The sequence below is a fragment of the Vipera ursinii genome, assembly GCF_947247035.1.
Source record: "Vipera ursinii genome assembly, chromosome: Z".
Classification (NCBI taxonomy): Eukaryota; Metazoa; Chordata; class Lepidosauria; order Squamata; family Viperidae; genus Vipera; species Vipera ursinii.
In genome coordinates, this window is record NC_139517.1 from 19,296,963 (window position 1) to 19,323,336 (window position 26,374).

Sequence of the window (26,374 nt, forward strand, 5' to 3'; positions counted from 1 at the left end):
TTTGGGAGGGGTGTGTGCTCTCAAGTCAGTGTTGATTCCTCACGACTGCTCGAACTAGTCCCCACAGTGTTCTGGCTGATTTGCTATTGCCTTCTTTCCAGGGCTGAGATAGCGTGACTGGCCCACCCAGCTGGATTTCTGCCTAAGGAAGGACTGGGAACACCAGTCGCCCAGTTTCTAGCCTGATGGCTTAATGGCTACACAGCCGGCTATCCATCCTTTCCTACCCCATTTTTAATGTTCTGGAAGCTTCCGTCTTTTCCCTACTTCCTGAGAAGCCAAGCTGGTCCAGGCTGCCAACTCTCACCACGTGGCAGATGTTAATCTGGGCAAAGGAGGAGAGATTTATTCTACCGATGTCACAGCCAGGAGAAGAGAGCAAAAAAGGTCTGGATGGAGGAGGGGTCAGAAATGAAGAAGAGATGATCCCTTTCTCCCTCTATAAATCAGCCTCTTCCAAAGGGCTGTTTTTTCCGCTGCTGAAGATTGGGTGCCAAGCAGACTGGCTGGGGATTTGGTGACTGGACCAGGGACCACATCTCTCTGCACCATGCAGAACAGCCTGGGACCCGCTTGCATCTTCTTGCGCAAGAACATTGCTGAGAAGCAGAGGGTATGGGCCATCTAGTGGGGACTGGATCGTGGGCATTGATGGGGTAGCTCTACAGGTTAGGGGAAATGCACTGGGCTGGAGTTTTCTCTTCTCTTCTTTTCTTTTTCTGTGAAAGAGCAATTAATCAAAAGTGGTCCAGGGCAGGATTGTAATATTCCCAGATTTCGCTCTCTGCCGTAGGAAGGTATTTTGTTTTTTAAATCAGGATATGCATTAGAAATGGATCAAACTGGGCAGAAGAGAGTAGAAATGTGAAATGCTGGTGGGTGAGATAGATGCCTGGGTTTTCTTCAAAAGAAACATTCCCCAACCTTTTTTACAATGTATTGGGCTCCAAGCCCCAACCACTTTGTCCAGAATGATAGGTGCTGTAATTCAACTGTACTGTCATTCAGCAGTGGGAAGACAATACTGTAAGCAGAAGGAAGTTGACTGAGCCAATTGCATTTTGCAAATTATTATTAGAGAGAGTGATTGATTGATTTGGCATATGACGAAAACATGACAGAAGAGAAGTAAACATATGTGCATATGAGCATATATTAAGAGAGAGGAAAGCAGTTGAAAAGACTTGACTGCTAACGCTTTTATCTCCACTTTTACCTCTGGCAAATTGCATAGGTTTACAAACAGTGGAGATGACAAAAATATATGTATGGTCCATCTGAAGTGATGCGTGTTTTCAACTTCTCTTTGCTTTTCTAGTTGGGGGATTTATTTCAATCAGTGGCCTTGAATACTAGCAAAGTTTACAAGAAAAAAGCTGAGTCTTTTTGACCTCTGTTGGAAGCAGCTTGGTCTAGACTCTAGGCTGTCTTCTCAAATGTTCTTCTTTCTTTCCTAATGAAAGCATCCGTTGCCTATCTCGGTCTGTTCCGCAGTCAGTAGCTAGCAGGTATCTCAACTAGCTGTAAGACTCGCTTGCCATTGTATTTATCCACTGGACCGAGAAAGGATCCAGTAAATCAAAAAGTCCAATGGTCTTACCGTGTCCATCTCCAGATAGTTATTTGGATTATAACCTGCTGTTTTGTAATATTGCTGATTTCTGATCAGTCAGTGCAATATTTTCATTGGCCCAGGACAAGAAATGCTCCAGTTGAGTTGTTATGTTTGGGTTCAGTTGGGTGGAGAGTTAAGTTTAGAACTATGGTGACTACATCCTTGATTTCTCCAGTTCCAAAAAAAAAAAGAGCAGTTTTCTCCTAGGTTTGGAATTGTGAGCCTTGGCTTTTGAGTTCCTTGTTTATGTCCTTGTATGAAGTGAATGTCTTTTTCTTTTGTTTTGTTACAGCAACGTGAACTGAGTGGAGATGAAATTGAAGGTAAGTGCAAACTTCTGTTTGTACATGTGTATGATTCTGACCAACATATTAAACTAGTGCTCCAAGATATGCTGAAGTCAACTAAATTTATGCAACTAAATTTCATTTTTGATTTGCGCCATTGTGCCCACAGTAAAAAAATGACAATAAAGATTATCTTATCTTAAGTCCTTTGGAAAGGTTAAGAAAGAGACATCATAGCAGATAATCTTCCCTGAAAAAGTGTGCCATCAGAGTTCCCCTGTTAGAAAAGAGAAGCATCAGTTGTGTGCTCTAATGAATTCATGAAGGGGGATGGTGAAGAAGACACCTTTCTAGACCAGCTATTTGTAGTCTAACTTATCAAAATAAGCTCAGGATTGGTTTAATTTTCTCAGTAAATGTAGCTTTAGCGGGAGGTTCTTATGTAGAAAATTGACATAGAATGCATGAAGCAGAAACATATTATTATTGTGGTGTTTAAAATAATGAGATGCATGGGCGAGATTCTTACAACATGCTTGCTTGTTTAGCAGTCAAACAATTAATGACACTTCTATGTCATTCTACTCCAAAATGGCTCCAAGCTAAATGCTAAATCCTGATTAACAAAACACAATTGATATGCCCAAGGATGCAAATCATATTATGGTTTATGTGGTGATCTGGTGTGCATAGGCATGCTAAGGGCTGAGCTCCCACAATGCTCTGAAGCATGATTGAATAGCCATGATTTTATTTATCATCCTCATCATTTTCCTCATCATACAAAAACAGAACTCTGTGAAGCCTTTCAGGAGTTTGACAAGGACAAAGATGGATTTATCAGCTGCAAAGATCTGGGCAACCTCATGAGAACAATGGGCTACATGCCAACTGAGATGGAACTCATAGAATTGTCTCAACAGATCAACATGAATCGTAAGTGCTTGTTGGGAAAAGTGAGGGAAACCCAAGTCTGAGACTCTCCAGATGTCTCTGGACTCCAACCCATATCAATCCTAGCCAATACTGAGTGATGGGAAGTATACTTCAACAACTGTTGGAGATCTATGAGTTCCAAGTCACTCTCTTAGCTTGGTGTGCAGTTGTCTATGAAGGAAAGCTTCTACTTCTGAAAAAAAGGCTGGCTCTTTCATTAAGGGCAGTTACGATCAGCTTTTGGTGTAAATTGGTTAAGACTGAAGAGTTGTGTTTCAGCTTTAGTGGGCAGCTCTGGCCAGTGATTGCCCTTCAGAGATAAATTACACCCAATGATAAATACATCTTGTTTAATTTGGATCTTTTTTAAATCAGGAAAGATCAGGTGCTGAAGGGGATGATGGCAGCAGAAAGGAGCGATTTCCTTGTGCTACTGTACTACGTATTCTCTTCTGAAACAATTATTTGCATTGGGAAGAAGGTTCCCTTTGTTTTGTTTTCACAATAAAATAATGGCTAAGGGTAAAAGATTTTTATGAGGACCACAGCAAGTCAAAAGGCCTGTGTTAATTCTTTCTTGACCTAGCACCCCCTCCCCCATTTTATTTTAGGAAAGATAATGGGAAACGTCTTCTGAGCTCTTTGAACAAGAGTTGGATTAGAAGATCACCTCATTTCAAGGGGCATTTATTACAATTATGTCATTCCTATTTCTGATGGAAATGATCTCTTATGGCCTCTTATCCAGGTGTTTACCAAATCCAAAACTAAATTATTAACATAATACTTTGGGATGCACTTAGGAAGTGAGAGACTTCAGAACTGATCTGTTCCCTGTTATCTTCTCCTCTGATACAGTTTTTAATAATAATAATAATAATAATAATAATAATAATAATAATAATAATAATAAGAAGAAGAAGAAGAAGAAGAAGAAGAAGAAGAAGAAGAAGAAGAAGAAGAAGAAGAAGAAGAAGAAGAAGAAGAAGAAGAAGAAGAAGAAGTTGGAAGGGACCTTGGAGGTCATCTAGTCCAACCCCCTGCTCAGGCAGGAAACCATATTAATATTAATCAGGGAAATGAAGGTGAGGGCAAGATATCTAGAATGTCTTGGTAAGTGTTTGGGTTTGGGTTGTGTTTTTTTTAAAAATCACTTTAAGCAATAAAACATCACTTTTCTCATTGCAGTTGGAGGACATGTAGCTTTCGAGGACTTTGTAGAATTGATGGCCCCAAAACTGTTGGCAGAAACAGCAGGCATGATTGGCCTTCAAGAGATGAGAGACATCTTCAAGGAGGTAAAAATAGATGGCAGGGCACAGGAGTTAGATCAGAATGGAAAGGTGGATTAAATGCACTCTCTTTATCTTATGTTTATGTCCCAATTTTTTGATCTGAGGAAAACACTTTCATTCAGACGAGCAGCTTCTTTTGGTTGTACAAACAAAATGTAAGGACAATCTGCCCTTAACCATAGTTTCTGCCCAATGTCTGGTTCTCTGTAGGAGACTGCCTCTTGTAGAGAATAAAGAAAATGACCTTGACAGAGATAAGCCAGATCCATTTCCAGAGAGATGAATAATTCAAGCCCAATTCAACATGGGGGGCGGGGGGAGAGAGGAAATGGTTCAGACTCTTCCTTAATTCACAGAAGTATTGAAGGAGGGGGGAAGATAAAGCACCATCAGACTTGAAAGTTGCCATTACTATAGCCTGTATAATACTTTGAACCTTCCTGTCAAGTTATTTTCTTGGTCTAGTGCGAGGGTAGGCAACCTTGGCTCTTTTATGACTTGTGGACTTCAATACCCAGAATTCCTGAACCAGCCATGCTGACTCAGGAATTCTGGGAGTCGAAGTCCACAAGTCATAAAAGAGCCAAGGTTGCCTACCCCTGGTCTAGTGCACATAGTGAAGCTAACATCTTCTAATGTTTATTTCTATTGACATTATAGACATAAACACAGGAAGCAGACTAAAGGTCAGGGCATATCTGTAGATGCCTCTTTAAGAATAGATCTACATGATGTACCAGTAGTCTCTTCAGACTACCCTAATCCCCCCACCATGTAGCTTGTCAGCAGGTTGTATGATAACTTCCATATAAAGTTGAAGAAAAGTTCTGTTTCCTGGAGCTCTTCTCCTAGGAGTTGATCCACAAAATGGGGTAATAGAAGCTGCCTTTGGTACAGGCAATGATGTGATTACATTTAGGGGTTGTGCTGCCTGAAATGGGCCATTCCTCCCACCCCAATTCTGCCAGGGATGCCACTCTGGATGTGTTGACAGCTGTGATGGCACTGGCTGAAGCAGGAAAGTCTGTTGCTCTAGCTATCTATCTAAACTTACCATCCTCACCAGTCCTAAACAGCATTTGAAAAGGGATTATTAAGCCTTTTTTGTCTCAGTCAGTACAGGAATCTTCCAATCTCTGCACATTAATTGCTCCATTAACAAGCTGCCTTATCAACAACGACAAATAGCAGTTGGCTGTGTGTACCAAGTAAATTAATTCTGGTATATTTTGTGCTGCCCTTAGGATTGGACAATAGCACATTTCATTGGCTGTCTGGACAGATGTAATGCCCATTGTGTCCACAGATACTGAGAGACCTAATGTTCCCTTCAAAAGTCTGAAAGAGAATTCTGGAAACTGCAGTTCCAACACATCTGGAGGAAACCAACTGGAGCAATGTTTCTCAACCTTAACCATTTGAAGATGTATGGACTCCAACTCCCAGAATTCTCCAGCTGGCCATGGGAAGCCATCTTGTGGTGGTGAAATTAAATTTGCAAAATTTAAAAATGTCCCATTCAGCACAGAAAACGATCATGCTAGCTAGATGGTGACATTTGCAGTCCATGCTTGGAGAATGCAAAAGGTCTAAGGCATGGCTGGCTCAGGAATTCTGGGAGTTGAAGTCCATGAGTCATAAAAGAGCCAAGGCTGCCTAGCCCTGGTCTAGGGGAGAAAAAAAACCCTATCAGCCTTACTAGAATCTTGATAATTAAATCTGTAATGTCACCTATGGAGAGTGGAGGCTTAGAAAGTAATGCTTTCCCAGCTAAGACCAAGGCACCTATTTCCAATTAGCATTTCTCTTTTCACATATTTAGGAAAGCTGTGTCCTTTCTAAATTGCATCAAACAATCCTACTGTTAATATAAGATGGCAGGTGATCATAGCCATTTTATGGCCTCTGGCAGGAAGCAATTCCTGCACTGGAGAGTGAAGGCTGGTCCCTTAATACACTCCGGAAACCTGATAAATGATCATTGCTCTCTCAGATGTCATAACTGCATTGGTCCACACAGTGCTTTTTTTGTAAAAGAAAAAGGTGCCGGAACTCAGACGTCATACAACCTGCCTTACAAGGTGCCGGAACTCCGTTCTGAGCGTTCTATGAGAAAAAAAGCCCTGTGTCCACAGCTAATCCTTCCTTTGGTTCTAGTGTAGAAAATGTGCATGGATAGTTTGAATAATTCTGGCTCTTCTTTCCAGTTTGACACAAATGGGGATGGCAAGATCACTTTGACTGAGCTGCGACAGACCATGCAACGGTTGATGAATGAGAAAATGACCCCTCAAGAGATTAACGATATGGTGAAGGAAGCTGACATTAATGGAGACGGGACTGTGGATTTTGAAGGTGATGTCTGGCAATATAAGATTGATGGAAAGAGATTACAGGCTTAGGGAAATCAGGGTGAGAGATTAAAAAGCTCTAGAGAGATAGGATTTAGAAGCATAGAGTGACAAGATACAGGCTTAAATGGGTTTAGATAATAGATTTAGAACATTATTACGTTGTTCCAATTTCGTGGAAATTGGAGCTCAACTGCAATTTTCCCCCATCCACAGCGGATTTTTGAAATTCGAACAACTAAGGTAAATATTAGAATAATTGCTAAGCACATTGATTTGTGCTTTAGATTGTAAGCCGCCCTGAGTCTTCGGAGAAGGGCAGGATATAAATGGGATTAAAATAATAATAATAATAATAATAATAATAATAATAATAATAATAATAATAATAATAATAATAATAATGTTTCCTATTAAGCTGTATATTTCTCTTTTCTTTCAAGAGTTTTGTGTTCCATCTTTAAAATGTAAAAAAAGAGGAACATTCTAGTGGCACCCCAATCCATTATTTTCCCCAACCTTTTGGATTATAATTATACTGATTTATAAAGAAGATATTTATTGTCAGAGATGGAGATAGAGAGGACAAGGGGAAAAAAACACCTTTTGAACTGACTGTTGAATGAGGCGTGATATGAGTTGGAGATCAGCAGTTTGGAAAGATTAGCCTCTTCTGGCAGAAAATCAGAAGATAACATCTTAAGATGAAGACTGTGTGTGTGATATTTCCACAGTTGTATGATATGATCAAAGGAATTTTGATCTGTACCTAATCAGGCAACATAATAAATTTCATTTAGATCAGCTTCCTAATCCTTAACAACTGCAAAAGCGACCTTAGTTGCTTTAACTCCCTTTATCACGTTCCTGACAGTTATGTTCATATCACAGGCAGAAATCAGTTGAGGTCATTAAGCAAACTTCATGGATGGAGTAAGGATTTGACATTAAAACAATTGCGGCTAGTGCAAGTGTACTAATATTATTTCATGCTATTTCCCTTACAGAATTTGTCTCGATGATGTCACGCTGATGCAACCATGGGCCTTCCTCTGCTTCCAAGGAATGAAAATACACACTGCACATTGTTTTAGTTCTTGAGTTTCAAAACAAACAAAAAAAGTATGCCCGCACAATTTGTTGTACCCCATAGTCGAATTCTAATTTGCTTCAGTAAGGCAGCTTGTGAAAATCCTGCCTTTATTTTCTACCGATGTCACAAAGCAGAAGACCAAAGCCTGTCTATAAAATCCAAAGAGGCAAGGTTAAGAATGTGGGCAGGTGCCTGACAGAGTAGCCACTTTTGAATTGTCCAAATGACAGGTTACTCAAGTGGAGATGCTCCCTCTGGGTAACCTGACATGCAGGCTATTTTTGAACTACCCAACTTCCAGAAGACCAGGAGAACTGTGTTAAAAATGGCCATCTGAAAGGCTGGTGGGATGGAGGAGAGGTGTAGGATAAAGTAGTGAGAGAGCTTCCTCCTGCTTTATCCTGGGCCTTTTCATCTCACCAACCTGTCAACCAAGTTATTTATGGACATAGCTTTACTAATATTCCAGAAATCCTGCAGACTGGTGTCCAAAACTATCTCAGTGGACAGGTCAGTGGGATAGAAGAGGATGTGAATTTAAGAGAAGGAAGCTTGCAGGGCACATCAATGGAGCTTCTCCATTGTCCATTCCACCAGCCTATCATCCAGTCTACTTTTGGATACAGGTCTACTGATCTTCCTGTTGCTTGGGTTAGAAGGGGAAAGTTGCAGAACACTTTCTCTATTTCATTTCAGCTGCCAATTATCTCAAAATGTAGGGGCCACTGCTAGCAGCCCCTACAAGTATCCAATAGAATACACAAAATGACTTTGGAGATGTAAAAGGTCTCCATTCCTCAAATAAATGAAGATAGTAGAAACCATGGCTGCGTAAGACCTCTTATTGGCAGGATCTGTGGAAAATCTGTAATGCACTTATTTGGAACAGAACCAACAACCCGCAGCTAGAAAATCCCAACTCTCATTTCTAATTTAAATTGAACTTATACACAATGATAGTCCTGATTTTTAAGGAAGATTTACACTTTCCCCCAAGACTGCTAAATGCATGTTAAAGACAGAGCCTATGGTGTTGCAGAAAATCTATTTTTGTAAGAAGCCAATGTAATATCTGATTGGTGTTTTGCGAAATACTGGACAGGCATCATTCGACAGTTGCCTCTGTGGAAACTAGGTGCCCGATCCCTCCTTTATCTCCAGTGAAAATGTTCATGGAAGGTAGTGGAAAGAGGCAACCAGAAGAAAGAAGCCCAGGTTTGTGTTTGCAGAACCTGAAATAAACTGATAGAAACTAGGTAGATCCGGCCCCTGGCACATCATTAAGGAGTCATCATAGGATGTCCACACAAGATGACTTGGGACAGAAGAAGAAAAATACTACCGACAAACTGGAATTGCTAAAGACAAATGCCTTCACAGGAGGCTGGGGACGAGATGAAGACGCCATTGTGAAAAACATATTCTCAAAAAATGACCAACAGAATATCTTCATGTCACAGTTAATCATAATTATGGATGAGCCCAAGGACTGGAGAGACTCAGAGTCATGTACTCTTGGCCATGGGAAGGTGATTCTGGCTGTCACTCTTCTCTAAGCCCAACTTAATCTGTCTTGAGCTGTATAATATGAACAAAAGACCCTGTCTAAACTGTGAAGTGAGATTAAATAATTCAGTTTATACAGGCGACCGGGGGAGGGAACAGGTAGATTTCTTAAGTTCTTCCCAAATCATGGATAGACAACTTGAAATCCATATATAATCCCCAACCGCTTTTTTGTGACTTAAAATTACATTGCTTAAGTTTAACAAAACTCCGATTTTCAGAAGTGCAATTCAACATGGGGGTTTTAAGCCTTCGCTAAATGTCATGCAGCTATTTTCTATTAGTATCCATTAAAGGTAAAGGTTCCCCGGCACATGCGTGCTAGTTGTTTCTAACTCTAGGGGCCGGTGCTCATCTCCGTTTTAAAGCCGAAGAGCCAGCGCTTGTCCAAGGACATCTCCGTGGTCATGTGGCCGGTATGACTAGACGCCAAAGACGCACGGAACGCTGTTACCTTCCCACCGTAGAGGTCCCTATTTTTCTACTTGCATTTTTACGTGCTTTTGAACTGCTAGGTTGGCAGAAGCTGGGACGAGTAACAGGCGCTCACTCTGTTACGCGGCACTCGGGATTCAATCCGCCAAACTGCCAACCTTATGATCGACAAGCTCAGTGTCCTAACCCACTGAGCCACTGTGTCCCTTTTAGTATCCATTAGTATTCCTATAAAAATGGTACTTTGACATCACTATTGTGTCGCTAAAACTGTTAAAAAATGAAGCGCAGCTTCCTCGGAAAAAGATTCCTCCTCATTCCCTGCTCTGCAATACCTGTCAGAACTCAGGGTCCCCTTTTCTCATTTATTATCTTCCATCAGATCTGTCCCCTACTCTCTCAACTAATGTACAATTAAAATCTTCTTTATACAAAGTTCTCTGGGGCTGTTGAGTGGTACATTTCTAACAATCCAACAAAAGGAATGATCAGTCAACATTTGCAGAGGTGGGAAACACTGTCCAGCAGCTCAAACATGACCTTGACCAAAACGGCTTTGCTTTTCATCATTGCCCTGAAGGAAAACATAAGGGCAGGAATAAAGAGATTAAATGGAGAACTGACAGCTCTCGTAATTTGAAAAATATGGAAACTTTTGAGAAACTATGCTGAGAACCTGAGCATCTGTATTTGAGTGTCACTGCCCAGGAAAAACTTGTGGGCCTGCTGAGGTTCCCAGGGCCTTGTTTAATCCCGCCTGTTCCAAGGATTACAGCTCCAGGCTGGCTGGCTTCCATCAATCATCTTTTTGAGATTAAGAGCTATGGGAACCAAAGCTGCTGCTGCTAGCCCTCCTTTCCATCCCATCAAATTATGAGGGAGGTCCAGAAGAGAAGCTGATGATATCAAGGGTAAGCCAAGGTAATTCCTGTCCCTGGAGATTCAATTCGGCTCCTAAATGCTTGCTTTTGAGCTTAGCCATCACACTCTCATTCCCAGATAATGAGGGATGCCTAATTAAGGGAGGATTTCACTGACTTTCTCAAAGCCCAAATTCTTCTATTCATTTCCCCTTACCTTTAAAAACAAAGCTACAGGTTTTCAGAAAATGTGGCCAACATAATTTTAAAAGGGATGTGGCCAACATAATTTTAATACTGCTGTGGCACCCAGTTCTTCCCACACAGCATTTTGTTTTTCATTTTAGCCCACTGGCAAGAGAAAATCCCATTTGTCCTGATTACTGTCTTTAATCATTTTTAGCAGGGCAGCTGGTTTTAATCCAGTTTAGCGCTGCTTGTATGTGTGGAAGTGTAGTTTGCTAATACCTGAACTTCATTAAATCCATTATATAAAGGTACAGCCCCCTTCTTTCTCCCCCCCACCCCAACTCTTCATTCTGCCTTGCTTAAACAGGTCAGCACATATTTAAGCTACAATACACACCAGTTGGGAAGCAGCTGAAAGCTGCTGACAAACATACCAACACATTAAATCTTCACTGCAACTGCATCAGTGTGTAAAGTGGCCTTGGAAACTGCTAGAATCAGATGGTGACTATGATTGCTTCATTCTCAGAGCAAAATGAGGGGGGGAAACCCAGCAGATATAAAATGAGGAGTCCACCCAAAGATAATTAGGGGACTGGAGGCTTTAACATATGAAGAACAGTTGTAGCAACTGGGTATGTCTAGTGTAGTGAAAAGAAGAACTAGGGGTGACATGATAGCAAGTGTTCCAATATTTGAGGAGCTGCCACAAAGAGGAGGGAATCAACTTATTTTCCAAAGCAGCAGAAGCCAAGATGCGAAACAATGGATGGAAACTGATCAAGGAGAGAAGCAAGCTAGAACTAAGGAGAAATTTCCTAACAGTGAGAACAATTAACTAGTGAAATAGCTTGTCTTCAGAAGTTGTGGGTGCTCCATCACTGGAGGCTTTTAAGAAGAGACTGGACAACCACTTGTCTGGAATATATAGCATTTCCTGCTTGAGCAGGAGGTTGGACTAAACCAGGGCTTTTCAACCAATGGTACGGGTACCACCTGTGGTACATTGGCACCTAGCAGGTGGTACGCGACCATCCTAGGAAAGTGGTAGCGGGGGAGGGGAATGAGCTGAACTGGTGGCAGCACTGCACAAGCCTGAGCGAGAGATGGCTGGAGCTGCAGGGCTGTCAGGGCTCAGCGGAAGCGCCAGGATCAGTGCTTCTTCAGGGCTGTCAGGGCTCTGTGGAAGCGCCAGGATCAGCGCCAGGCTCCAGCTGGAGCTCGGCGCTGATCCTGGCGTTTCAGTTGAGCCCAGAAGAAGCACTGATCAGCTGGAATGTTGCAGCATCTCCAGGGTCTTGTGATTTACATTCAGATGCTTGGCAACTGATTCATATTTATGACGGTCACATGTCCCAGGGTCATGTGAAGTGACCAAAACCTGCTGCAACCACCCAGCAGAGGGGGTTTGTGTGGTAAAAATCAACCCCCCCCCCACACACCTGCTGCCAATCCTCAACAGAAATGCTCACAACAACGAAAACCTCGGACAAAGGAAGAGCATGCCAGGCAGGCAGGCAGGTGTGTTACTTGGCTGTGGCTTGGGGGGCACTTTTTCAGTGCCATTGTAACTTCGAACAGTCACTAAGTGAACTGTTGTAAGTCAAGGACTACCTGTACTTCACCACTTTTTTCCTTTTTTTTTTTGGTCATCAAGTTTTTGACACATTGCTAGGCGACTGGTGATACTCGGATGTTGCCATATCCTAAAAGTGGTACAATGGGTGAAAAAGGTGAAAAGCCCTGGACTAAACCAACTCCAAAGTCCCTTCCAACTCAGTTATTCGTTATTCTGAGTCAATCCTAGAATCAAGAAGACAAGGGAACAAGGTCTGCCTTGACAAATTGCATTCTCCCAAATGATATAATAAGCATCCTGTAGTTGACTGTAAAACTTGTGGAAAGTTTTGGAATTTGAGAAAATGGGAAGACCAGGAAGATCGGGCAAATTATTCCTACTCCTGGTGCCTCTGGTCACCTTGACTGTGTCACTGATGATTAAAAATTCACCTGAAACTCAACCTTAATTCCAACCTTGGAATTAATTGATGATTGCAGAATGATTACAAGCAAACACTGAATGGCTGTTGTTGAGTTTCTAGGTCTAAGATGAGTACTCGTATCTTGTAAACAGTCATTGTTGGGAAGGAAACATGCAGTTGGGTTGCATGATCTTAATATTAATCTTTACAATCTTATTTAAATGTATCAGGGCACTGAAACTTCACCAAGCACTCCACAGTTGAGTGTCATGTCCTTTGGCCAACAGACTTAGCTATAAGCAAACAATCTTCAGCCAATTCTGAAAATTCTTTTGAAGAAGAAAATGGAGCTAAGGAGCCAAGCTGATATAAGCTAACCTACTGAAACCCATCTGGAATTTGGAGTAGATCAGTGGTTCTCAACCTGTGCTTCCTGGACCCCTGGGGGGGGTCATGATGTCATCACAGGTGGCTCACGGAGATTTGAAGAAATGTTATGATTAAAATCTTGAGATACGTCTCGGTGGTACATAGCCATGTTAGGTGGCCATAAAAGGTATTTAAAGGGGGTCCGTGGTGAAGAAAAGGTTGAGAACCACCAGAGTAGATCATCAAGGCTTTTCAAAATCAATACTTTAGAGAATGATTAAATGACAGTGGTTAATAAAGTTTGAGGTAACCAGGAACAGACTTAACACTGACAACAAATAAAATGCTAGGTACCTATTCCCGCTTTCCGTTTTTAATGGATCTCCTGCGATAGAAAAAGGAGTGGAATGCCAAGTAGGAAAGCACAGGATGTTTAAGAAATGTAATAGCATAATATCTAAACTGTCTGTTAGATCCTGGTTTGGAAGCACCTATGATTCTAGGGGGAAAAAAAGGGATGGTCTTTAATTAATGCAAATTCCATCAGGGCCTCCTTAAAATCCGTCTCCGCAGCTCCAAGAGAAGCAGATCTCGTTCTTTTCGGATCCCGAGCAGCACACTCTGGTTCTCATGAGCACGCCGGATCAGGTAAGGGATAACCTCTTCCACAGATCCATATGGGATAGATTTGTAGATGGCGTAACCTGCCTGACCTATACTTGGCCAGAGGATAAAAAAACAGTTAGAGAAAGAAAGGAGGTGAATATATCTCAGGAATAAAGAGGGAAGTGAGGAAAAAGTCATGAAGAGCATGGAGCAAGACTCACCTAGTGCCAAGGACACCTGGTCACACATACCCAGCAGCTGCCCAAAGCTAACGGGACCAGCAGTTTTGTTGATGCCCATCTCTGACATCCTTAAGTAGATAAAACACACAGGCAACGAAGGGCATGAATTTAATGTAGACTAGAAAGCATAAACTGTAAGCTACAAAACAATTCTAGCTTAAGCATAAGTTCAGGCTTTTATAAAGGAGATGGGCATCCTGAAAACTTTCAGTTATTATTATTATTGTTGTTGTTCTTGTTGTTATATCTTGCCAGTTTCATATATAACTCAAGGTGGCAAACATATCTAATACTCTTGTCTCCTATTTTCCCCTCAACAATACCCCTTCCAGGTGGGTTGAGCTAAGAGAGAGTGACTAGCCCAGGGGTAGGCAACCCTGGCTTTTTTATGACTCGTGGACTTCAACTCCCAGAATTCCTGAGCCAGCCTAGCTGGCTCAGGAATTCTGGGAGTTGAAGTCCACGAGTCATAAAAGAGCCAAGGTTGCCTACCCCTGGTATAGACCAAAGGGTAGGCAACCTCGGCTCTTTTATGACTCATGGAAGAGCTGAGGTTGCCTACCCCTGGTATAGACCTATCACAGCACCTGAGTATTTATGACTCGTGGACTTCAACTCCCAGAATTCCTGAGCCGGGCGTGGCTCAGCTTGGAAACCTCTCCCTTTCCCCTCAGCATGGCTGGCTCAGGAATTCTGGGAGTTGAAGTCCACGAGTCATAAAAGAGCCAAGGTTGCCTACCCCTGGACAAGCCCAAAGTCACTCAGTCAGCTTTCATGCCTAAGGCTCGCCTAGAATTCAGTCTCCTGGTTTCTAGCCACTGCCTTAACTGCTAGACCCAACTAATTCTCATCTTGCTGAATGTCAACCCTCAGTATCTCAGCCTGCAAAGCCGAAAGTGACAGATTCTGAGAATTGTGACTCAACAAAATCTTGAGGGCTCGAGGCTCCCTCCGCTACTTTATGCAAATCACTCACCCATAAATATTAGTTTCTTTTGTTTGCCCTTTTGTGCCTAATTTCCCACAGGTTTGAGGAGAGCAAATGACTACTTGCCTTTACATGTGCACTGATATTTTTAAGCCTCCCCTTATTGTGACCTTTTCCTCTCAGTTGTGTTAAAATGGAAAAAGAGGTCGACCCTTGAGTGAAAATTGTGTTGCTTCTGGTCCAACCCCCACCCCACCCCGCGCCCCATTCAAGGCAGAAGACTTTATACCATCCTGGTCAAATGACTGTCCAGTCTGTTTTTCCAAACTTCCAATGATGGAGCACCCACAACTCTGGGAGGCGGGCTATTCCAATAATTAATTGATCTCACTGTCAAAAAAATGTCTCCTTACTTCCAAGTTAGATCTTCCTTTAATAAGCTTCCGTCCATTGGTTCTGGTGCTTTGTACAATAAGCCAGTCCCCTTTTCCCTGTCATAACCCCTCAAGTACTGGCAAACGAATACCTTGTCAGTCTTCAGCTATATGGACCAACTCCCAGAATTCTGAGCAATGTCCCTACTGACTAAACAAGGTTGAACTTTACAAACCTGGAGGGCATATGGCTTGGGAAGCACTGATCTAAATGAAATTGTTCAGGGTTCCCAGATTATTGCCTTATTTCTCCTCCTCCTCTTGGTTTTCACGTGGCAGGTTTTCAGTTTGCTTCTTGCACATGAGATTTGGAGAGCATTTCAAGAGGTAGGAAGGGCTTGTTCACAGAATCATGTACCATTTTAGTAGATGTTTTATTACTCAGTTCCTCCTCACTCCTTTCCCGCCTACTATACCTTTGTACAGCATGTGTCACAGAGGCTTCATTGTGTGTGGCCACAATCATCTCAAATCTTTCCTTGACTTGAGATACTTGGTCCAAGCCAAAATCCAGACAACGCTGGTAACTGTTTGCCAAGGTAAACAAAAAAGGAGGGGCATTACTACAGAGGAGATTCCCAACAGAACCCTTACAATTAGCACACAGTCTAACATAACCATAGGGACGTGGTGGCTCAGTGGGTTAGGACGCTGAGCTTGTCGATCAGAAGGTCGGCAGTTTGGCGGGTCGAATCCCAAGTGCCGCATAACAGTGTGAGCACCTGTTACTCGTCCCAGCTTCTGCCAACCTAGCAGTTCGAAAGCACGTAAAAATGCAAGTAGAAAAATAGGGACCACTACGGTGGGAAGGTAACAGCATTCCGTGCGCCTTTGGTGTCTAGTCATGCTGGCCACATGACCACGGACACATCCTCAGACAAGTGCTGGCTCTTCGGCTTTGAAACAGAGATGAGCACCGGCCCCTAGAGTCGGAAACGACTAGCACGCATGTGTGGGGGAACCTTTATCTTTACCTAACATAACCAAGGTTCAAAACAAAAGAACAGTTCTATTGAAAAAGTCCTCACCTTTCGTTGGTAGCTTCCCAGCTGGGCTGTACAGGATCAGGGTACCCTTTTTCCTTTGCCAATTTCCGTTCTTTGTTCAGATAAGCCCCCCGGACCAGCTTTACTCCAAAGCATACACCCAAGCGTTCTGCAATGGCCACATCTTGCTTCAGATGCTCCAAAGTGTCCTGGAGGAAAACAAAACCAGTCAACCAACAAAATAACTACTATGGACTATTTAAAAAGTCCCCTAACATCAATTAATTGTTCTAATTAGAGTGCATTTTTTGGATTCCCAGTAAATGTGATGAATATAATATGAGGGGGAGGAGATTCCAGGAATAAAGACCCACCTTGAGATATGCTTGATATGTGTTCCAAATCCAAGGCTTTTGGGTGTTCCAAGTAGCCATCATTGCGATAGTCACTAACGTCAAGGCAGGGTTGATATAAGTGTATTCTGCATCTACCAGAACACGGACTCCTTTTTGTACAGCATACTATATGGAGAGAAGAAAGGCCACATGATTTATAAAGAAGAAATGTGACAGATTATTCAGCTTTCAGATACTGGAGTTATTTAGTTCCATCCAATCCCCCAGAAACCTATTGAGATTTAAGAATAAATCCAACATTGAAAACAGTTGTTTGTAAGGCATTTTCTCCCAACTATAGAGATGTGGAACATTATGTTGCATATGGATATTTTCAAGCAGCAGCCAAAAGAATCAAATATATGGCAGAACAGTGTTAGAAATTCTTTTTATATCTAAAGCAACACAGAGCAAACAAAGAGTACAGTCACCATGTGCCTTACTGCTCAACTGTATGACTATAACAGGAAACAGGAAACTCTACTCAGAACATAAACCATAGATTATAACCATAGATGCGCACTAACCGTTGCCATCTACTGGTTGAATAATTCTATAGTTGCAATACAAAATACATTCCAAAAAGAAGAATTTATAATTTTTAAATGCACTTAGTTAAAACCTGGGTTATACTTTGGTGGGAGATGTTCACCTTTTTTCTGAAAAAGTTACAAAAAAAATCTGTCTCTTTGCTCCCATCTAATAGTAATTTGGTTTTATGCATCCCAAATACAGTATTCTTGATCTTCACCTAGTTTCTTTTACCTATTTCTGCTTGCTTAGTAAATGCAAAAACGTATTTGATTAGCTGAAGGACACTAAATCTGGTAATATCTAAAACAGAGATAGGTAATATTGTGTTCTGAAAATAGTTTCTAGTTGTTTTGGAACTGTTGGTGAGACCATTAAAAGTTGTTGGCACTGTTTGAATTTGTTCTACCAGCAGCAAGATCTGACTGCTGGCCCAGTGATGGATTGTATTGCAAATCAGGGCTGTTTCCAGAGGAGGCAGAGGAGGAGAGGACCTGGAGCTTATGGAGTGAAGGAACTGGATGAGGCTGTCGGCAGGCCCAGAGGAAGAGAGAGAGGCTTTTGGAGGAGTTGGTGGCGGCGGCAGCAGCGTGCTCCAAGGGCGAAAAGAAGCAAGGCCTCTTTAAGGAAAAGGTGGAAGAGTCAGGATCAGAAACAGAAAAGAAGGCGAGGTTGTCAGAATACAAGCGAATTTGAGGGCTAATTCACATGGAGCCCCATTTCCATCTGTCCTGTGTGCCATCGTTCACTCCCTAGAGACTAAAATGGACAATGTGAAATTTGAGTGGGCCACGAACAAGCAGTATATATCGGAGGTGGTGACCCTTTGAGAGCTGTATGCAACGAAATTTCATTTTGATGTATGCCGATTGGTGTACATTCAAAGTGACAATAAAGTTATCATTATCATTTTGGATTACAATTTGCAGAATGAAGTTGGCCATTCTCGCTAGACTGGATGGTAGTTCAGCTCTGAAAGGCATTCAAGTTGAAGAACAGTTGTTGAGAGTCTCCTGCATGAAGAACTGAAGAATGCATCATAATACTGTTTGAAAAATACCTGGATTCCCTTCTTATGCTTACTTTGTGGCATCATTTGCATCTAATCACACAACAAACATGCCTGGGCAACATCTTTTGTCTGTCATGCCTTGCCCACCCCACCCCCCCCATAACCTTGCCTTCACCTTGTCTTCAGCCCTTGCATCAGAGAGGTTTAATTCATAACTTCTGATTTTAAAGTCATATTTCCCCCCCTTTAGCTTAGCTACCCACGATAGTTTTAAGGTGTGTAATAAGTGATGTGGTTCCCAATTATTTTTTGTTGGCCACTTCATGCTAGTGTAAGCACATCTCCTCTCTTCAAATTACTGGCATTTTTCCCTGTTGCCATTCTTTTTCTTCTTCTCCATGTTGAAAGAGGTGGCCACCTCTGCTTCTTTTCCTATGTGGGTCCCTTCTTTAATATATGTAATAAAGCCAACCATCTGTGAAACCTTGCTATCTCACCAAGTTTAATCCATCTCATCCTGATTTCTGGATGGTTTCTCACCAGCTGGTGACATTCAGAAAGCAAGAGGGCAACACCAACTGCTTTGCTTCACATAACTTACACCCATGTCATCAGCATATGTGGCAGCAACCCAAAGAAAAGGCGATAGGTGCAGGATAAAGATCAGCAAAGGGGGGACAGCAAATGTTATACTGGAGAGTTCTTTGCTGACTCAAGAATGGGCAAGAACTCAATAGTGGGAAAAGAGCCCATGTCAGCCATACTGTTCAAGACAGAAGCTTCTCTAATTTCTCATTGCAACTGCAATCCATTGTGATCCATTGTGTGTCGTGTATGTGTTTCACTTTGAGAGCAGGCAACTAAATTTCATTTTTGATGTGTGCTGTTGTGCCCACAGTAAAAAAAAATGACAATAAAGGTTATCATCATCTATCTATCTATCTATCTATCATCTATCTATCTATCATCTATCTATCTATCTATCTATCTATCTATCTATCTATCTATCTATCTATCTATTTTATCTATCTATCTATCTATTTTATCTATCTATCTATCTATCTATCTATCTATCTATCTATCTATCTATCATCATCTTCTGTGTATTAAAAATATTATCATTTTTCTTTGTTTTGCTTCTGAATATGGGTTTTTATATGATCTTCAGAAGGATGCCACCCTACAACTTAAGGAATTTAGGGACATTACCCCCAAGACTGAAAAACATTCTGGTTACTGAGGTAGACAATTGCAATAGTGGCAAATATCTGTAGCTCGGGTGTAGGATGAGGGGGAAGGTTCGTTCTCCGAGCTTGTGGGTTGGTTTCTGAACATTTTGTTCAGCAGAGTTTAGGGGATGTTGCTGTCAATGTCCTTCTGTTTTACAAGGGCTTCAGCTGTAGGTGTGTCGAGTGAGGGTCTTGTGATGGGGAGGTTACATCAGGTCAGAGTCATTGGGAGGTGAACTGCTAATGCTGGGGGGCTTGTATGGGTTAGTTGTGGGGGGGTCAGTGCTGTCTCTGCTAGTCTGTGCAGTTGATCTGGATTCTGAGGGGTTCATAGGACGACTATAGGTCATTGTGTGTGTTGATGGAATTGCTTGTGGAGTGCCGGGCTTCGATGGACTCACGAGCATGGCAGGAAGTAGACAATCTCAATCACCTTTCTCCATCAGTGAAATTAGGATAAATGAATGAAAAGCTGACTGTTTTTTAACCTTCTGCACACAAGAGAGAAGGGCAAGGGGCTTCAAAAAAATTAAGTGCAACATTCATATTGAAAGGGCAGGACTCTGAGCATGGGGTTGTGGTTGCCGACTTCACTTTTTATATGCCACCATGGCCGCTCATTCCACCTCACAGTACAGTCGGGATTCATCTTGACTGCTAATGTCTGGCAAGGAACATATGTTATCATGGATATTTGCTGTAAGGTTAAGCCTCTGCCCAAAGGATAACACTGCCCAGCCTAATTATTAGGCCTCAGTATTCCATCTGTTGTTGGCAACACAGGTTATATCTTTGCAATTCAAACTTTAATACTGTTGTTAGAACCATTAACTTTTTCATTTCATGGCCCGCCCTAAACCATCATGTGTAAAACTTTAGTTGGTTTGGTACCTGTGCTACCGAATTCAGGCGCCTCAATGATTTTTGGAAATGCTGGTTTTCTTCCTGGCTGAAGCAGCTGAAGGACACTTCCTGGTGGCAATGGAAGAGAACAGGCAACTTATACGTTTAAAAAAAAACAACAACTCATTGTCCATTGAGTGAAAAGGGTAGAATCAAAGCAAACTGGGAAACAGATGAGAAAAGGTGAAAGGGGATCTGCTCACATGTCCCGACATGGCAGCCATGACTCTTTCGATGCTGAGGTCTGATATTCCCTGCTTGTTTTGTAAACACAGGGTGATTGTTTTCTGTGAAGAGAGAAAATAAATGAATCCCCAATAACATCAGAGAATGCCTGTCTTCATTCTCATCCCATACTGCAGAATTAGGAATGAGAATGCTGGTTGTTCTGTTGTTGTTTTTTTAAGTCAAGGTAGTCCTTGACTTAGGACCATGATTCAGCCCAAAGCTTCTGTTGCTAAGTGAGACATTTGTTAAGTGAGTTTGGCTCCATTTTACGACCTTTCTTGCCAGTTATTAAGTGGATCGCTGCTGTTGTTCAGTTAGAAGCATGGTTGTGAAGTGTATCTGACTTCCCCACTGACTTTGCTTGTCAGGTCACCAAAAGTGATGACGTGATCCTGGGACACTGCAATTGTCATAAGTATGAGCCAGTGGCCAAGGATCCACATTTTGAAAACCTGATCACAGGGATGCTGCAAAGGTAGCAAAGGTAGCAAATGTGAGAAACACATGTAAGTGACTTTTTTCAGTGTTGTTGTAACTCTGAACAGTTACAACCGTTCATTAAATGATCATTAAACCTGCCAATAAATGTGTATTATAGCTTTGCATATTTTATTTGCAGGTTTATTGACTTTCCCTGTAAGCTGAAATCCAGCACACTTACAGCCTCTCCTTGTTTAGGAGCCACAATTTATTCCAGCAAAATGGTCAGTAAGCAAAATGCTCAGCAAGGGAACCATGAGACTAAGGCATGCTACAAAGATCACCGGTTGTTGGTGTCTCATTTACATAAAAGTTCTCTCTTGCAGCAGCTCCAGTGTGACTCTCTGGCATGTGTTGTTGTTAGGCACAGATATTTGGGCATAAGTGATTGGAAAATTATTTTTTTACGATTGTTTATTAGCATTTAATACCACTGTATTTGTGAAGGGTCATTGTCTCAGGTAGTTGCTACATGATGACTGTGTTGGATTAGAGGTAAACCTTGTTTAACAACTGCCTATTTACCAACCATTCAAGCTTAAAATGGCACTGAAAATAACTTTTTATGAAAACTGCAGCCATCTCCACAGACACATGACTGATATTTAGGGGCTTCAACAGTCAACTTTCAACAAGCAAGGTCAATGGAGAAGCCAGCAGTAAAATTGCAAATCACGGTCATGTGATGTTTCACTTAACAACTCACGTTGATTCACTTAATAAACAAATGGGAAATGATATTGTTTAATCCATCACGGTCACATAGTGTTTGGCTTCATAACCGTATCACACAGTGACAGAGTTGCCAGTCCCAATAAGTGAGACTATAGGGCTACTTTTCCTGAAGTACTGAATTTAGTTTGAATTTAATAAGAAAAGAAAAGAAAAGAACCCATCATGAACTTTCAGAGATTACATTTTTCACTTGCAGTGCAAAGCAGCATAGTTTGGCACAGGGCTTTTTTTGTAAAAGAAAAAGGTGCCGGAACTCACACATGTCATACAACCCACCTTGCCTACCCTACAAGGTTCCATCCAAAAAAAGGTCCCGGAACTCCGTTCTGAGCGTTCTATGACAAAAAAAGCCCTGGTTTGGCAACTTTCTGCTCCCTGTATAAGAAAGATCTTATTTTACTCAAAGCCCTCCATTCTAGACAGGTTTTTTCATTGGCCAAAATAAGCACACTGTATCACGTAGTAATTTTGCAACTTTATTGTATAGAGCGGGGTAGGCAACCTCGGCTCTTTTATGACTCATGGACTTCAACTCCCAGAATTCCTGAGCCAGCATGGAAGTCCATGAGTCATAAAAGAACCGAGGTTGCCTACCACTGGTATAGAGCCTGCCCATAAAAGTCGTGAGTTGTGACGGTTGTAAATTGGGTCACTCATGAGACTGACCCAATTTTACGTCCTTTTTTCAGGTGGTCACTAAGAGAGCACCCGTGTTTTGCTGGTTTCTAGCCAAACCATTGTAAAAGATAAGTCACGTGACTGTAGAACATTGACAATGACAGTGAATGCAGGCAGGTTGCCAAATGTAGTCATGTGACTGTTGAGGGGGCAGCTGTTGGAACTTTGAATCTGGGTAGTAAGTGCCCACAGGGAAGCCCATCACTAAATGACTGGTCATAAGTCGAGGACTACCCATAATTATATTTTTTCAGTTTATATTTTGTTTTTCCCTTAGTTATGAGAAGGAACAGAGATAACGACTCTATTCCCACAATATAGTGCTTCTCAACTCTGGCAATTTTAAGACACGTGGACTTCAATTCTGGGTCTCGGCTTCATAACAATGGCACACAGCAGACATGGCTAAATTGGCCACCTCAGCCAATCTGTGTTTTGGGAGTCGTGTTCTATGCTACCAGGCCTTAGCAACGAGTGCCGCAATGGGGAATCTTGTATTAACAGCTTCTCTTTCATTTTAAGTTGTTTTCCGGAGGGGGGTGGGAAGGGGGAGGAGGCGGGAGGGGATGGAGAACTTGGTAAAGCCAACTGCCTGGGTTGGATGTTTGCAGAGCAAAACTAATTGTGTTAATATGGTCTTCGAAACATAAACTAACTCCGTGCTCCCCACAGCTCCTGCTTGATGCATCCTACAGTACTCACGCAGAGTTCAGCTGCCATCAGGGCCGTCACCTTCAGTTGCATCATGGGATTGGGGGCACTCCCCACTGACAGATCCAGGCAAGTAATCATGGACTGGGCATTCTTGTCATACCACCCTTCCCTGGTGAGGAGAGAGCAGAAGGATGGCACTGGAACCCTTTTAGATCTGGGCTTCAGTACTTCTGTTGGATGCTCACCAGGTCTTATCTATCTAATGCTCACCAGGTCTTATCTATCTAATCCAGAAATGAATCTCTGGATTCATTTCCATATGTATATGCTATTCTAGTGTGTTGCATCTGTTTATCATGCTTGGAGCAGTGTTTCTTAAGTGTGGCAACTTTAAGATAGGTGGATTTCCAACTCTCAGAATTCCTATGCTGGCTGAGGAATTCTGGGAATTGAAGTCCACCCATCGCCATCTTGGGGATGTTTATTTGTTTGTTTGTTTGTTGATGTACTTGCAAGTCAATCTTGACTTCTGATGACTGCCTGAAGAGGTTCCTGCAGTTTTGGGGGTTTTTTTGCAAGATTTCAGAAATGGTTTGCCATTGCCTTCTTTTTTTGTAGTTTAGGCCTGGTCCAAGGTCCCCCAGCTGGCATTGTAGCTAAAGTGGCACTAGAACTCACGGTCTCCCAGTGTCAAGTCTGATGCCTTAAACATTACACCAAACTAACTCTCCTTGGAGATGTGCTGATGTGGGAATTCTGAAGAAGCCTTAGGACCTTGAGAGGGAAGCAGATTAGGGAAGCTTGCATATAACGATAGTGGTGATTTACATTAATTAATTATCAGACTGTGAATAATACTTAACCAGGAAAATTCAACAGAGTTTCCAAAATCTCCCAGCAAAACTCAGAGTTGCTGGAGTTCCTGCACAAAAGACAGGCTTTATTTGGCTGGTCATTTGGGAAACTGATCTTTGGACCAACTGGACTTTCTATTCACTCAACTGAGAAAAATCTAATTAGTTTCATTTTTTCCTCCAGTTTTGAGTAACAGGGTTCCATGTATTACATCAAAGCTTACTGTAGTTAAAAGTGTGAGAAATTACCCTTAACACCTGATAACCACTTCCTGAAACAGAAAGCCAAGGTTGTAGATACTCTGTATGGTCTTAATAATATACTGGAAACACCGGAAGAGGATGTATGAATCATGTTTCTCTTAAGCTGCAAACTTGTGTGACTCTTTTCACCTTTTGAGGAGATGTGTGAGCTTTCCCTGTCACCGTAACACACCCCCTCATTGATTTACAAGCCACAAACTGCCAGCTAGCTAATTTCTTGTACCATAAAGCAACCTTCCCCCACTCCATTGTCCCCCAGATGGATTGGAAAACATCTACCATCATCTCCCAGCTAGCAAATACATAAAGTTTGAAGAATGGTGTAATATAGGAAATGAGATTCACTCTTATTTATTACTAGAATAGTTATAATACACATACATATTTGGGGGGGGGGATAGAGGCAAGACTAATGGATTCACAAGCACAACTTTTTTAAGAACTTGAATCAAAACGGTAGGGCCTTATAGCCTACAAAAATTCAGAGCTGCCGTGTGTACATCTCCCACGATCAAAACAGAATCCCAACGATTCTAAAATAAATCCACAATTAGGATCACATAAAATGTTCTCCCAGTCCCATGAATTTATTCTCTTTCTGCAAATGTGTATTCTTCTAGGTACACTCTCTCTGTTCTCCAAGTTTTTCCCAGATTACCTCTACTGTTAGGTAGGGTAAGATGACTTTCTCAAGAGACATAGCTTTACCATCTCAGTTATTTATTTATCTCCCAAGCAACTATATAAAGCTCAGATGCAGTGAAAAGCACATCCGTAATAAGGTTGAAATAAGATTCAGGGGTCATCTGGTCAAGAATTGGCACACAAGTCAGACCACTATCTTCTTTTTTTCCCCATCTGTGCAAAAACTCCTCTCCTGCTAGATTACCTGCATTACCCTTCCTTCATCTATACTCACCCTTCTTTTTCCTCTCCTACATCTTCCTCTATGGGGACAGCAAGGAGAGGCCGGACTCCCAAATGTTGGAGTCGTTGTAGTGTTTCTTTGATCTCTTTCTGGGTTTCACCAGCCACAAACTGCCCATACAAAGTAAGACGAAGAGCAGAGCTCCAGAGACGACGTCCCAGTATGCGTCGAGTGACAGAAAGGAGCTTGGAAGACAAAGAGAAATATAAGATATGTGGGCAATTTCCAGATGGGAAGCTGTATTTGCTTGGAAAGAGAACCTTGAGTAAGACTACCAAATCCCGATAACCATTAGATGGAAACAAGGAGCATTTTTTACATTCCTTTTCCTCCGTCTAGTGATTATCTGGATTTTTGAGGCTCAATGTGGCAGTCCATCTTGAGATACCTAAAAACATAACAGATGAACTATAGATTACATGCTAGCAAATTAATGACTACAGATAATTTTTCCCAATACGAATATAATTTGTGCATCTGGACAATGGACTTTCGTCCACCAAAACATCCCCCAATTGCCATTTGTCAGTCTTTACACCAATTATTAGCTTGCAATCTATGCAAGAAGATGTCATAACTATCTTTAATCATTTGTGCAAGTATCCCAAATAATCTGTGACTTATTTTACACAAATTACTCAGTTCATAATTTATTCTAAAAACTCTTTATCACTTCCCCAATCAATAAAGCACTCAGCTTAAGTCATTGGGGGAAATTCGAGGGTCATACTTACATGGAAAGATAATGGGACTTCCAAAACTTAATAAACCAAGATTAAACTGATCTCCTGATAAAGTCATTGAAATTAATCTCTGGTACATCCTTCCAACCACACATCATAGAAACCCAAGATTGCAAATGTTGATTGAGACAAAAGGGATGGTACGTTAGATCAGGAGTCAAAATCTTACCTTTGGTGCTCTCTGCACCAGCCATGGAGAAGAACAGAGAAAGAAGACAAGCAGTCCACGAGTGAGTTCCCATTTGGTCTTGAGGCGGAAAACCTTCCCATCATCCAGGTTCAGTGAATTATAAGAAGATTGGGGTTTCTTTGAAGTGGTTTCGGGGGCTGGCTTGGAAGATGAGGATTTGTGGGTTGTCACCTGGGGCCCCCAAAGGGTTACTGCCCTCCGGTGCAAGAAACGAGCCCCACGATGCAGCATGCCACCAGCTCAGTCTGAAGGTCACAGTGCCACCTTTGAGAACGTAGCATCTGGCATTTATCCCATTGTGTATGGGAGCAAGCTGGAAAGATGGGGAGGGTGGAGGAAAGAGTGCAAACACAGGCCAGTAAGGTGCAGTTTCAGC

At 41.9% G+C, this 26,374-nt stretch overlaps 2 protein-coding genes across 2 annotated transcripts; one reads left to right on the top strand and one right to left on the bottom strand.

Moving 5' to 3' along the window:
* Positions 1-550: 550 nt before the first annotated feature.
* Positions 551-6,587, top strand: LOC310650263 (calcium-binding protein 5-like; the record flags this gene model as incomplete). Its single annotated transcript, XM_083379107.1, has 5 exons — positions 551-613; positions 1,908-1,938; positions 2,695-2,838; positions 4,027-4,136; positions 6,341-6,587. The coding sequence occupies 5 exons, from the start codon at positions 551-553 to the stop codon at positions 6,533-6,535; spliced, it is 543 nt and encodes a 180-aa protein (XP_083235233.1). The 3' UTR covers positions 6,536-6,587.
* Positions 6,588-13,343: 6,756 nt separating this feature from the next.
* On the bottom strand, positions 13,344-26,245 carry PRODH2 (proline dehydrogenase 2). The gene is made up of 10 exons (XM_083376899.1): positions 25,978-26,245; positions 25,057-25,250; positions 23,068-23,188; positions 20,448-20,531; positions 20,233-20,313; positions 16,549-16,695; positions 16,217-16,383; positions 15,605-15,715; positions 13,806-13,894; positions 13,344-13,691 (listed from the first exon to the last, which is right to left on the bottom strand). Exons 1-10 carry the CDS (start codon positions 26,227-26,229, stop codon positions 13,522-13,524), a joined length of 1,416 nt encoding a protein of 471 aa, XP_083233025.1. The 5' UTR covers positions 26,230-26,245; the 3' UTR covers positions 13,344-13,521.
* Positions 26,246-26,374: the final 129 nt, after the last annotated feature.